This window comes from Balearica regulorum, chromosome 21 (genome assembly GCF_011004875.1).
Source record: "Balearica regulorum gibbericeps isolate bBalReg1 chromosome 21, bBalReg1.pri, whole genome shotgun sequence".
In the NCBI taxonomy this organism is placed as follows: domain Eukaryota; kingdom Metazoa; phylum Chordata; class Aves; order Gruiformes; family Gruidae; genus Balearica; species Balearica regulorum.
This window is the reverse complement of record NC_046204.1, coordinates 3,146,079-3,159,947: the sequence shown is the minus strand read 5'-3', so window position 1 is coordinate 3,159,947 and position 13,869 is coordinate 3,146,079. Positions and strand designations below refer to the sequence as shown.

Here is a 13,869-nt window from a genome sequence, read left to right as displayed (position 1 = left end):
CCGCAGCCAGATGCAGTACAATGATGGGCTGGGCAAAGTATTTGGGTTTGCTGTGAAACAGAGAACATACGCTGTTGGTTGCCATTTGCCAACTGAAGGACTGATTGATCTTAGCCTCTTGTGATGGTGTGAGCATCCCCAAAACTTGTTGATAGATGATCCAAAGTCACTTTCACTGTGTATTTGATGACAGGGGTGATGTCAAAGCTCTTTGGCCTTATTCTAGTTGACAGGTGCCTGTGGCAGCCTGCGGGTACAAATCCTTGGTCAGTGGTTAGTCATTGGCTGTCAGGAGAGAATGGTAATTAATTGTAAGTGCAGTTTCTCAAACAATCCATCGCATGTTTCAGTTCCCATCTGTGTGGTGACCAGGCAAAAGCTTTTGAATTAGTGTATGAAATGTCTACTTCATTCATTGTCTTCTGTCCTAACAGCATTTTGAATGCCCATAGAGTGACCAGTAGCTTCCACGCACGCTTCTCTGCGCTGTCAAGAACCTACGTTTATCGGCTGTTGATTGGCTGTGGTCATTATTCTGAAATACCGGTGTTTGAAAGGGATCTCTGCTGGGCTCCTGTGGGAGGGTAAGTGTGTTCCATCAAACCTCCCTGAGGAGCTACCCCATCAACACCCTGGAAAGGCTCGGCTTTTGGGGCAAGTGGGGAGGGAGTAATTTCCACCTGTGAGACCAGATTCCCTGTTCGTATTGATGAGATTTCCCTATTGAAATCAGCGCAACTGCACTGAGTTACGTTCACTGAGACTCACAGCTCTTTTTAATTGTCCTGTCAGTTGTACCTGCATAAACGTGCTTAGCACTGATGAAATACTCAATCAGTCCGGGTAGAGTCCATCAACGACTTTACGTGTCCCTCCCCATGGAAGTGATGAGCATTTCCTCAGATGACCTTGCCGATTCATACAGCAAACCCATTCGGACAGCTGGCTGAAGGAACGGTGCTCTGATGTGATGCAGACAGGCAGAAATGCATTGCACAGCAGATCTCGGAGTTTTAGGTGTGACCATACAGGCAGTCAGGAATGAAGGCTGAGAATTCTTTTTTTTTTTTTTTTTTTTTTTCTTTTCCTAGTCCTATTTCTGGTAGCGGCTACATGTAAATCTGCTCTGTCGTTCCCTATCTGAGTGCTTACGTGTTTGACTAGTGAGAGCCAATGACTCTGAGCAACCCTACAATAACAAACCAGTGTATCGAGCTCAGTATTCACTTGTGTTCTTGGAGTAGCCACTGAGTCATAACAAATCAGTGCTTGTATATGCAAGGGAAGAAAAACAAATTCAGTGCCATTTAAAAAACCAACTTAGGACCTGATAAACAGTGGGTGAAGAAAAAACAAACAAACCCCAGAAGATAATTTGTTGTTGTCCTTTAGTTTATGTTGTACTGAGATAAACATACATTGAGGGAAACTGGAGCTTTCCACAACATTATAGAAAAACAGGTTTGTAGCCAGTTATGGTAATTTCATCACCACCATTGGAATAACAATTGTGGGTAATGGGGGGGGGAGTAATCTCAACCATCCTAGCAAACAAATGAAGATGACTTTGTCCTAACGTTAAATTGCTGACTTTCTTTTCCATGGGCTGTGGAAGGGAAAAATAAATATGAAATTGCAAAATTAGATGTTATGTGCACAACGTGCCTTAATCTCGGGCTTTGTGAAATAGTATTTAATTTAGTCCAGACACTGCAGTTAATTTTCTCAAATAGCAATACCACATAAAGGATAGGGTGAGCATATTAGAGGTTCTGAATGAGAGGTGTCTTACTAAAAGGTGGGATATTTGAACTGCTAGGAGCAGAGAAGCTCCTGGTGTGTGCACTACTGAGCACATCTGGTGTATAAAACACATAATACACATTAAACTTCTGTAGGTGGCTGAATTGCCAACTAGGTGTCATCAGCACTTCTCAGTGTGACCAGGATTCTGTAAGTGCGAGTCATTTTTCTTAAACACGGTGGAAAAAATTTAATGATGTTGGGAAAATCTCATCCTTTTTCTTTTTCTTTGTTTTTCTTCAGGAACATTTGCTTCTGTTAAGATCTGAAAAACTTAAGCCACAGATCATGCACACTTGCTCAGGCTTTTCTTAGAAGAAATTTACAAAAATGGAACAAAACTAAGCATCTGTTCAGCAAATATATCAGTAAATCTGTCTAAATTCCTTTGAGACTATTTTGAACAGACCTAGATGCTTCATATGAAGAAATCTGAATGACACTTGATATTTTGAGTTTTACCCTTGGCCCTTTCTTCTGCATCTCCACCTTGGGTTTACAGTGGCTTCATCTCTGACAGTTTGCTCACTCATTCCATTTGTTACTTCCTAATTCAATCTTCTGGCTGTTGCAAATCTAAGGTTTGGAAAACCATCATAGTAGTTGATATTTTCTTACCTGGCAACATCTTTTTCAGTTTATAAGATCCAGATACTGCAAAGGATCTTGGTTCTCTTGCACTAGCCAGCAATTTGAATACAGTTATTAGAATTGAACTGCTATAAGAAGCACAGCAGGATGAAGGTTTGTGTGAAAGCCTGTGCCTGCCAAGCCCTCATCTAGCCTGGGGGTTTTGAATACCTTCAGACCTCAGGTCACTTGTCATCTTGGTTTGTGGTTTGGGCCATTACAAGAGAAACTCCATCTTGTAAAATGTGTTTCCTTGATGCTGCAGTGTTAAATCTGTGAGCCAGTTTAAGCCTCTCATCAATTAATTGGACTTTGACCCACCTAACATACTTGATCCCACCTGATGCTCCTTTCCTTTTGCTCTGCTTGTTGAATTTCAGCTGCCTGAATGTGCCTGCCATGCGGGATGCAGCACAGTTCCTGCTGGGAACCCACGACTTCAGCACCTTTCGCTCACTTAACTCCGAAACGCCTTTTCAGTCTCCAGTCAGAACCATCCTCCAGGTAGACATCCGACCCTCTTCTGGCTTCCTGTCCCACCACTACGAACACAGGTGAGACCCTAGGTACTCAGCTGAGGAGCTGCTCTGATCAGCTGGTGCTTGCTTTGTCGGAAAAGCTGCGTTCCAGCACTGCTTTGAACTGACCTCATCTCCTGTTTGCTGTGCGTTGCCTTCAGCCCTGGGCTGGTGTCAGCAGGGTTCTGCCTAGTGACAGCTTGGAAAGGACACTTCTTTCCCTCTCCTCTCCGGTGTCCTCAGGGAGAAAGATGAGCACGAATGAGGGCAGGGAAACTGGTCCGGTTGTTTGTGAATTAAAAGGCAGGATGTTATAAACTGGTGTATGGAATCTGGCATAGAGCAATTCCTATGAGGTGCTTCCAGCATTTCACACTCATTTTGGTTGCTAAAGACCAGCTGTGCCCGGGGATGGGATTTTTTCCTCCCCCCCCGCCGCCACCACTGCTGTCCTAGCTTTGCCTAAAGGCTGCAAATAGAGGAGAAAAAAAACCCAAACAACACCCAACCCACCCAACACCTAGGTCACTGGTGTAGCTCTGCAGATCCGCCTGGTCCACACCAGTAACTCCCACTGTCTTCCCAGAGGATGCTGATGAAGGAAAGTCCACTATTCCTCAGTCATTACATAACTAAAAGATTGTTGAGTTTCAGGTTCTTTCAGGGCTAAGTCTTGCAAGTGTTGAAATTAAGTGGCTTGGATGTATTTTCTCTCTGGCAGAAACTGAAGTTTTTTCCCCAGAAAGATTACAGGTATTTATCATCTGAACATGGCTTTTGCTTTCATGCTGGCTTCTTTCGCAGATATGTGGCTGTTGTGTTTCAGCTTGAAAGCAAACCTTGCTGCTGTCTGTTGCCAAACCAAGTTTTCCTCCTTTCTGATTAGGAGAAAACCCTTTTTTTCTTTTTTTTTTTTTTTTTTTGTAGTTTTCCCCAACGACCCTCCATTAGATTTGAATACCTGCTGAGCTGTCTGTATCAATAAGTGCCATGCTCCAAGCTTCGGAGCCTCGCTGCAGTTTGCAAATGGCCCACTGTTTCTTTCCTCGTGTCTTAGAATGGAGTGTTTTACCAGCAGTAGTGTAAGACGAAAACTGAAAGGGAGCTGCAAAAACAGAGAGAGATCTGTATGCTCAGAGTAACCCTGGTCTTTCAGTTCCTCCCATTTTGTCCGATTCCTGCTTTTCCTGCTCAGCATTGATGCTCAGCCACGTTATAGAGAGTCACTCAGTTGGGTATGGTGCTTTCACCGCTACTCTTTGCTGTATAAGCGTAAGGACATGGGCAGTTAGTGCCAGATGAAACGCTTGCTTACTGCTTTTTTGCAGCTAACACCGTCCCCATGGGAAAAGGAAGGCTGGGGAGGAAAATGGGTGCTCTCGTGTGGCTGCATTCCTGCTGTTTATTACTGCTGAATGGAGAGCTTGGCCTCCCTCCCATCAAGTGTGGTTATGCTTAGGGACACAAGTGACAGCGAAATGCTTCATCCACAAGATTATCTTGTCCTTTATGATGAGTAGCACTGTAACTGGCAGAGACCTGAGCTAACCTGAAAATAACTGTTAACAGTCTTGTCTAGATCAGCGGAGTGCATATGGCCAGGTTACCTTCCAAATCCAGACCTGCTGCTGTCAGTTGGCCAAGATCTATTACGGATCAGCTCTTTTTTATGTCTTTGATTTTAATTTAAAAAAGGAATTTGGCATTTTGTGCATAACTTGCTGCATAAACCCATTCCAGAGGAGGCCAGAAACAGCTCACGAGAGAGAGAAAACCTGAAAACCGGATCAAAAAGCATCAAGCTAGTTGCTGATGGAATATTTTTGCTTTCAGTGACACATGCATCCAAACTTGTGTTTTGTAGCGAGTCATTTTTATGTGTCTATATTAATTTATTTAATGAATGTTTAGGCTGAAGGGGATGGCTTTGAGAAGCCTAGTTTCAGTGCATTTAAATGGCATTTAACTCTCTTGGAATATTTTGTTAGTAATAACCACCACCATCAGTTTTCTGATCTAGAGAAAACATTGTGAGGTTTTGGTCTTTGTGACAGGCTAGATGTTGGGGTTTTGGGGTTTTTTTTTGTTTGCGCAGGTTTTGTTTAATTACAGTGTCCTAGTTTACTTTTGACCTGTAAAACTCTCCCTGTGGGAACAGTTGCAGTCATGGAGTTCGGTGTTTGTCCATTCTGCAAATAAGTCAGCAAACATACCTGAAGTGCACGTGTGTTTCTTCACTGCAGTGGCAGAATGAACTGTTCCTGCAATGAAAGAGCTGGGATAGCAGTAAAAGCTTATAAATAGATATTTTTTTTTTTTTTAGCCTAATCTAAGGAGATTTATTTTCTGTTTCAGAGGGAGGAATCCATAGAATGATAAACCATAGTCTCTTAGTCAAATAATGCAGCTTTTCTTTCTCATTCTTTCCTTCCTTTCTGAACTTAAACCAATCTTCTGAATTGACCACTTGTCTGTTTAAAAGGCTAACTGTTAAAATGATTCCTTCCATCAAACTCAGTTGCTCAGCAACAGTGGAAGTGGAGTTAGTGTCCCATCCATACAAAATGCTTTTGAATGCTAAGGATGTGTTCAGAGACTTAGCTCCATCACTTATTTTTGGGGGGGTGATTGCTCTGTCACCTGTTTGCTAGCTGAATATGTAGTATTCACTGCAAGGCGTTGGCTTCTGCTGCCAAACAGAAAAAGACAGCTGGATTTTCTGCTGGTAAGCAAAATTATCTGAGAGATTGATGAGAAAAACAAAGTTTTCCTCTTAAAGAAAAATATCATGTTCTCTATCAAAGTCTACAAGATATTTTTCCTAAGTATCTCAATCCATCTTTTGTAGCTTAATATATCTTGTCAAGACAACCAAGACAGGAGAGTCCTGGCTAAAGGAGGTGCATGCAATTGGATGAGAGGGGGATTTGTCCCAATTCAGAACAATTCTCTCTTGTGCTTTGCTAAAGAGCTGAGCTGAATTACGACCTTGATGTGCTGGGTATTTGCGCATGTGTGTAGCAATGCACATGTCAGTCTGCCCGGTGCTTCGAGCTGGGGGCAGAGCAGCCCATACGTAAGTGATAGAAATGTTGTCATTTCCTGACAGAGAGAGGAATCCGGGGGCAGGAGCTGCCTTTGCAATGTACACAACAGGGAGGGCTAAAAGCAGTAATTTATCTGTAAATCTGGTGAGAAAACAGCTTGTGGTTGCTCCCTGCCGTGACTCTTTCACAGTTTCTCTTCCTGATGCCCCACATGAGCCTGTGAACACCTTGTCCCTGCTTCACCTTTCCTCTGTGGCTCAGGAGAGCTGTCCCCTCTGCCAAGGAATGGGCAGCCCCTTCCTTGATATGTGGGTGTTTCCAGCAACCCCAGCCTGCCCCCCAAACCCTCCAGACCAATACGTTGCAGCTGTGCTTTCCTCGCAGCTGGTGCAAATCTCCATAGCCCTCGATACCTGGTTACTGGGCTCATTGCAAGGGAGGAGAGCAGGGGGTTTGCATGTAACTCTCTGCTCTTCTGAATGATGCAAGGTAAGCTTTGTCCCTGTTTGCTGTAGGAATGCTGTGGGATATAACCTGTAAACTGTTAGTGAGTTTATTTTGTTTTTATTATTTTATTGTTACTTTTATCAAAGTGACTTCTAGCATTGCTTAGTAGCATGGTAGTTTGGGGATGCAGGTCCTGAAGTGAAAACCTGCTCACTTTTGTGCTCTGTTGGCATATCTGATGTGTGATACATGTGTGTGTATGTCTTGATACATATCTAATATGCGTATCAGATTTTTTTTTTATTTGTAGGAAGGAAATGTCCATACAGGTTCTTCCCTGCAGAACTGTTCCTGGGAATGGGTTTGCATTGGGTTTTAGTGTTAGAGCTGGTACTGGGACGTCAGCAAAACCACAAAAATATTTAGAAAGCAACTTGCAAAGAATTAGCAGAGGATGCAATAGTTAGTCTGGTTAGAGTTCTTATAAGGAATACTGGTTACTACCATAAAACTTTCTGGAAAATGGTATCTATGTGAAGAGACAGATCTGGTGAGGGGAGAGGATGTCTTTTTGTGTGGCAGCATCCATCCCCAAATACTGGTCTGCCATTTCCTGCTCTGCTCACTCTTAGCCTGGAGTGCTTCCTTGTCTGCCATTGCCTGGGTTCTGATGCTGCAGCTGGATTCCTCAGGCATGCCCGTGTCCTGACTTGCTTGTCCTGGCCTTTCCAGTAGCACGTGGATGTCTCTGTAGGCATTGCTGAGTATTGAACTTTATTCTGCAAAGCCTGTAAGGACTACGTGACTTCCCCAAGCCAGCTCCAAATGCAATGGTAGAGTTGCTTTACGTAGTTAGATGTTTCTTCCTTTCTCCAGGAGGCATCAGACTGCATTCCCCAAATCAGTAGTACTTCAGCAGACTGCTAAGTTGCACCTTGTTTTATGTTGCCCTTTCCCTTTTATTTGAACGGTTATATGCTTAGGCAGCAGGAAGATCAATCCTCATAAAATTAGGTACGTACAAAACAGACAGGAATTGTTTCAGCCCAGAAAATGTCTGCAGCCGAGCGTTCAAAAGCTCATGATGCTGTTTCAGGTTAATTGGGGGCTTTGCAGCTTCTTACTCATTCTACTTGCATTCACCTGTGTTTTATACTTCTCTTCTGTGTGGAAGAGCCATTTCAAATGTGATTTTTAAATGCTACTTTTTTTTTTGTTGTTCCTTTCTTTAGGGGACTGGAGTTTTGGGAGTTGAAGTTCAGGAGCAGATCATTTCTTTACCGACAGGTACTGTTTGGTGCTGTGTTCAGCACACACTTTGCCTCCAAGAACCAAAGTGTTGCTATCAGTATAACTATTAATCAATTTAGCAATTTTGCATCCCTGTGTAGTGCCATCCCTGTTGCAGAACTGGTGTTACAGCTGCATGACACACACAGGGACCTAGCATCAGACAGGTGAGGTTCTGTATTCTTTGTTTGATCCAGTAGAACCGGAATCTCTGAAGTTTGTGTCTAAAATGAATGTCCAAAGTCACAGAATCGTGTGGGAGGATGGAAAGTTTTGTTTTCCGCAATCTTTGTCCTTGCAGTCTGAGTGGTAAAAACCAACAGACATATGTTCTTGCTCAGCTGAATGGCACTGAGCCCAGCAAAGACTGCCTGGAATTTTACTTTCTGGCTTTGGAGCGTGAAGTAATTCTCAGTGCTGCGCAAAGGAGAGATGGGAAGACCTGATTCAGCTGGGCAGGCATGACTGCAGGATCTTTCCCTCTGCCATGCTGTCTAGTCTCCACTGGGTTTTCTTTGAAATAACTCCAGTGGGGTTTTTGCTGCTGTCCTCAGGGAAGACAGCTCTCTCCACAACTTAATAGATCACCTCATTAGGAAAGAGTTGGCTGTCCTCAATCTGCCTATCCTGGCCATGGTTACACTCTGGAGACAGAGAATAGGCAAGAGAGGGCTTGTTTTTTGGAGGAGAGAGGGGGTGTTTTGTGGGAACAGCAAGCAGCTATTTCTTACTCTGTTTTGACAAACCAAATTTGTTTTTATCCTGTGCCAAGTAATGCTCTGTAAGCTCTCTGACAGTGGGTGTCTGGATATGAGCAGGGGAGGAACAACAACATGCTTGAGAAGGGCTTGATACACAGCAGGGATTTGCTTCATCAGATCCTCTTGTGACAGGGAGAAGATGCTGGTAACTCATTTAGTGCACTGGAATGGAAATGCTACTTGGTGACATTGTGTGGAGAGGAGTTACCGGTAACACTGAGCTCAGCCTGATGCCCTCTCTGAACCTGGCTCGCAGCAGCTGCCTTGCAGCCACCCAGGAGGCGATGGTGAAGCAGGACCAGGCTGTACACGCTGAACTTGCACTCGTCTACCTGAGCATCTGCTTCTGCCCTCCATCATAAAGAGGAGATTAGACTAGATGGACCTCTGATTTCGCCTCATATAGCTGCTATATATATTGACATCTGGGTGTTTTTAGTAGAGAAAAGGGTTAAACAGCCCCAGAAACTGTATGTATACATTTTTTGCAGAAGGGGGGAGACACCAAGCATGTGGCCATTTCCGATGCGTACCATTAGTCTGCATTTACGCTAGCTGACTCCATCTGTGGAGACATCAAAGCTGAAGTCGCAGCATACAATGACCTCTAGTGAGGGATGGATAAAATAACATATGTCAAGGATCTGTGCTGCTTCTCTGTGCCATCTGCTTAAAGGCAGGCTCTTGGTGCTCCACAGTGCAGATCAAGATCAGAGACACAGGGAGAGGCAGTGCTTGCCTCCAGATAAATTTATCTTGGCTTGCTGGACTTTTCTCGTTACGGTGACAAACATGATAAGGTTGCTTAGTTGACTTTGGTTTATTCTTTTGTAAATGTTAATGGATCAGAAACTTAGACCAATGCTTCATTACAGCATGACATTTAAGTCTTTGAAGAGCTTGGTGCGCTTTGAAAGGTCATTAATAGGACGACACATTTATTTAGGCCAGGTGACTGATCGTGCCTGCGCCAGTGGGGCTGTGTTCTGGCAGCAGCGTGAGAAGGTGGATCAGACAGGACAGGGTCTGCTTGACCAGTTTCCCCCACCTGGGCTGGTACTGCTGTTGCCTGTAAAATTTGAGGCTGGAGGACAGCTCTTCCAGTGTGGACAGAGAAAAACAACTGGGGAATGGTGGAGGTGGGGTGGCTCAGGATCAGCCCATGGCGAGGGCTGAGTTTCGGTGTGGCTCCTCTGCCAAGGAAGACTTGGGCCCAGCAAATCTGTGGCATGTTGCCTTAGGCCGTGCGAGCCCTCCTGTGAAAACGAGCACTGGGAAGCCCAGGCAAAGTGCTGGTGGGTTCTGGGAGGGGGTTCAGCTCTGGCCTAGCTGGACGCCATCGGGCTGGTTAAGTTCACTGCGTTGTGCTGTTCCTTTCCCCTCCGAGGGGCATTTCTCATGATGGCACTGTTCATACAGGCCTGTTTGCCCCAGTGGCACTGGGACTAGCTTTCATTGAGCTTTATCTCTTGCTGAAAAAAGCCTGAGAAGGACTGCCCTTCTCTGTCTTTGTCCTTTCTGTCCCTGAACCAGCCCCAGCTGTGTCCTGCACAAGCTTTCTTGATGCCCGTGAGAAGTAGGTAATCGCCTGTATACTAGTCTCTGGCTAAAAGTCTGTCTCGGAGTGCCTCATGGGAGCACTTCAGACACAAGTTGAGGGGCTCTTTTTGTCAGTTATTCCTCCACAGCGGCTTTATGAGGCTACCTTGGCATAAGCAGTACCAGGAAGATTAGTGGTCAGTGCTCTGCCTCGAGAAGGATGCCTGCAGCTCATGAAGGGGTGGGGAGAAATGTCCCTGCCACCCAGGGATGGAATAAAAACTAGTCATAGGGAACCAGCAGTTGGTGTGCAGGTGGCATTGGCAGATACAAGTCTTGGCCCTCCCTGGAACAGATGTCTTCTAGGGATATAGGAGGAAAAGGTGTGTTTTAGCCAAGAGGACGCTGAAGTGTGAAGGGTGTTTTACGCAGGAGGCGAGTGCTGTGGTGTGAAATTTGTGCTAACCCACTAAGTCTGGAATTGCTGAGCGTGGAGGGAGGGAAGGGAAGTTGTGACACGCAGAGGTGTTTGAAATACCAGTTTGCATGGGGGGATGTTGTCTGGTGGGCTGTCCTACTCGAGGTGGTGGGTTTTTTTCCTCTTACTTTTTTTGCTTTCTGAGAGAAGCAAGCCCCTACGTAACCCCCCACCTGGAAGCAGTGTTACTTATGTGTTAAGAACCACCTGTGAGCTCAGCTCTCCCAGCAAGCATGTGAGCTTCCTGCCACAGACGGATGTGTGGGTGTGCTGCTATTCTGAAACAGAAACCATCCTCTGCTCAGTTTCCTTCCCACGTGTGATGACAACAAGTCTTGCTCCAAGGCAGTAGCTGGAGACCGTTGTGTTACAGGTCCTCATCTCGTTCTTAGAATGTCTTTAGTAGTAGGGAGGGAATACGTAAAGGAAGCAGGTTATTTTGCTAGTTCTTTTCCCTTCCCTACCACCAGCTTTGGTCACTAGAAGATGCTGGGCCGCTGCACCTTGCAGGCAAGCTTAGCTGCCGCATGTTGATGTGTCACTAGGAGCCAAGTGCATGGCACTGGGAACAACTGATAGTACTAGGAGCAGTAGAGGAACACCAGAAATTAGGCTTTCTGGGAACTAATAAAGAAGTACTTGTATTCAGGAGCAGGCTCATATTAAGAAATCATGGTGATGTCATTCTTTCCTGAGCAACAGGCACTGAACTCTCTGATTAGGTTTCTAGCTTGACTTGCCATCAGTAGTAACTGTGGGCTGTTGAACAGCACAATGCTGATGATAGCACAAGTGCAGGACTCTGGACACAACTTCCTAATCCCATTAAGTTTTACAAGGGCAGCTCCTAAGCTGTGTTCTCTGTTTTTTTTTCCAGGTCCGAAGAATGGTTGGGGCTCTAGTTGCAGTTGGCCAGGGAAAGTTAACACCTCATCATATAAAGGAGTTACTGGAGAGAAAAGATTCACGGGCATTTCCACCAAATGCCATGGCTCCACCATCTGGACTCTTTCTAAAATCAGTGGAATATAATGAAGCAGGTAGGTGAATGCAGGCAATGGCATCCTCTTTGTAGGAGTCAGATCTAATACAGAAGGGAGCACTCACGCCCACGGTCTTCCTTTATGTGCAGTCTGACCTATGGCTCACAGCTTTTTCATTGACACCCACATCATAGCGAGTGCCTCGGACTGTGGAGGTGTTTACAGCAGTTGCTATGGAAAAAATGTTTGTGTTTTTTCCTGGTAGATTTCCCCCTCTTACTTGTAGGGTAGTAAAAGAAAAGTTGTGTTGACAATGACGTGGAGATCTCATGTGAATGATACTTTAAATTCTCATAAATTCTTGCTCTGGTCTTTATACATGGTCAGGGACAAACCTTTTGTGGTGTCTAGGTGCCTACAGATCCCCTTCTGTTTGCTCACTCCTCTCTTGGTGTTTGAGAGGATTGTACAGATTGGAGGACAGAGAGCAGATCATCCTTTTGCTTATAGGTGGTTCTCTTAATTTAACAGCATCTGATCTAAGCTATTGAAGTGTTTTAGCTTTAAAAAAAAAAAAAGAGGGGAGAATTTGCAGAAGATAGCAAATGGATGTGATGGAAGGTTTGACATCCCTACTAGGGACAGCAGGTATTTAAAACTGCGAGGATTAATCTGTCTCTGATTAATCCAGTGTCCATACAATGTGGATACCAAGGACTTACCCCACACTGCAGACCTTCTTCAGGTACAACAGACCTCTAGAGCTTAGAGCAGGCGCTCTCCTGCAGCAGCGGTGCACACACCGTGGCTTAAAGACGATGGAAAGGAAACGGAGGCAATAAAGAGCAGTGCAAGGAGCCCGACTGTAGTTCTGAGCGCTTGGCCTGGCCGTGGAAAGGCAGCTGCTGCTTGCTGGTTTGGGCCCTCTCCAGTGGTGCTGGCGGTGGAGCTATCTGTGGCCGGTGGGAGGGAGCCCAGGCAGGAAATGAAGATCCACGGATTTTAAGTGTTTTCAGGTGGTTTCAGTGCCATCTTTTTCCCTAAAACAATGTTTTCTTTTTCCCCTCAGACTTAGACACTACGATTGCCCCAGGAGAATAGCAGCTCTGTGAGATACAGCCGTGTCTGAAAGGACAGTTGTGGAGCTGTGATGGAGGTTTGCCAAGCGCTCTTTACACAATACACACTCTTGTCTCAATAAAAGTCATTGACTGTGACTGTAGGCATCTTCCTATCGTTTGTTTTTGCCCTCTGAGACTGCCAAGGGGAAAGGAAGAACAACTCCATGCTGCTTCCAGATAACTGGTGGTTTTTTTTTCTTTTTTTCCTTCTTTTCTGAAATTCTGGTGCCTGTCTCTCAACCAGAAGGAGGAAGGAGTGGGGCTTGGGTTTTTTCGTTTGTGGATTGTTTGTTTGCCTTCTGTGGTATGTGTGGGAGGTATATACGGGCTTAGAACAGAGTAGAATGTAGCATTTCCCCTCTGTGGCCCTGACTTTGTACAGCATAGTGCAGGGGACAACTGTTACTGTGGGCTGCAGTGACTTACAGAAACAGCCTCAGAGTACTCGCCATTTCCTCTCCTCGTCGGCAGTCACTCTTTTTCTGAACCGTAGTGGCTTTTATGTTCTCCTCCTCCTTGGTACCAAGTCAGGCCTGTGGCACTTGGGATGTGGCATGTTACAGAGCAAAGCTCCTTTGAGGTCGCTTAAAACCTGTTTTAATGGTCACAGTCTGGGCTAGTTGCACAGGAACTCTCGTGTGAGTCAGTCTAACCGTGAAACGAAGCGCTTGGGGCGGTGGTGGCTCTGTCGCCAGAAGGTGGCTGCCACGCTGTCGCCGGACTCCGATTTGCTTGTTGTCACCTCCTACTTTTCCATAGTTGTTGGTGCAGTGGTACTGCAGAGCATGCTAGAGTCTGTCGGTGATCTACGGTGGTGTGAATCACAGTGCAGAGCAGGGAGCAGAGAGAACTCTTCTTTTTTTTTTTTCCTCCCGGCCCCCCCCCCCCTTTTTTTTTTTTTTAAACCACTCTAACCTCTGGTTTTGCCTGCTTCCCCAAGCAATAAAATACATATTGGGTAACTTGTGGGGTATTTTTTTCTCATGAATGACACCAGAATCTCTGTTTTGGTTATAAAATGACTGTTAAGAGTGCCAGTTTACAGGAAAGAGGATGAAAATTTTGACATCTGAAGTTCACAGAAGAAACAATACCTGGTTTGAACACTCCTGCAGTGGAGGCAGCGTGCAGCCGAGATGCCTGGTACCACCATAATTAATCTCCCCTTTGTCCATGAGAAGAGGAGAAGAATTACAGAGAAAGCCAGTTTGTCAGAGCAGACAGACTGTTTGATCTGGTAAGAGGATGTTTT

At 45.2% G+C, this 13,869-nt stretch overlaps 1 protein-coding gene across 5 annotated transcripts in view; it reads left to right on the top strand.

Annotated features, from left to right (window-relative positions):
• Positions 1 to 13,851, top strand: part of PUSL1 (pseudouridine synthase like 1) — a 27,994-nt gene extending 14,143 nt beyond the window's left edge. Inside the window, exons 4-9 of one of the 5 annotated variants that reach the window (XR_012838539.1) lie at positions 435 to 584; positions 2,814 to 2,987; positions 7,678 to 7,732; positions 11,391 to 11,553; positions 12,566 to 12,652; positions 13,656 to 13,851. Coding sequence is in view for 2 of the 5 variants with exons in the window: in XM_010308608.2 (XP_010306910.2) it covers positions 435 to 584; positions 2,814 to 2,987; positions 7,678 to 7,732; positions 11,391 to 11,553; positions 12,566 to 12,597 (574 nt within the window). In the remaining 3 variants the exon portion in view is untranslated. Of the gene's footprint in view, positions 1 to 434; positions 585 to 2,813; positions 2,988 to 7,677; positions 7,733 to 7,836; positions 7,903 to 11,390; positions 11,554 to 12,565; positions 12,714 to 13,647 lie in introns of those variants that run through there. The other 4 variants (XR_012838540.1, XR_012838541.1, XM_010308608.2 and 1 more) reach the window with 4 other exon arrangements.
• The last annotated feature ends 18 nt before the right edge of the window (positions 13,852 to 13,869 follow it).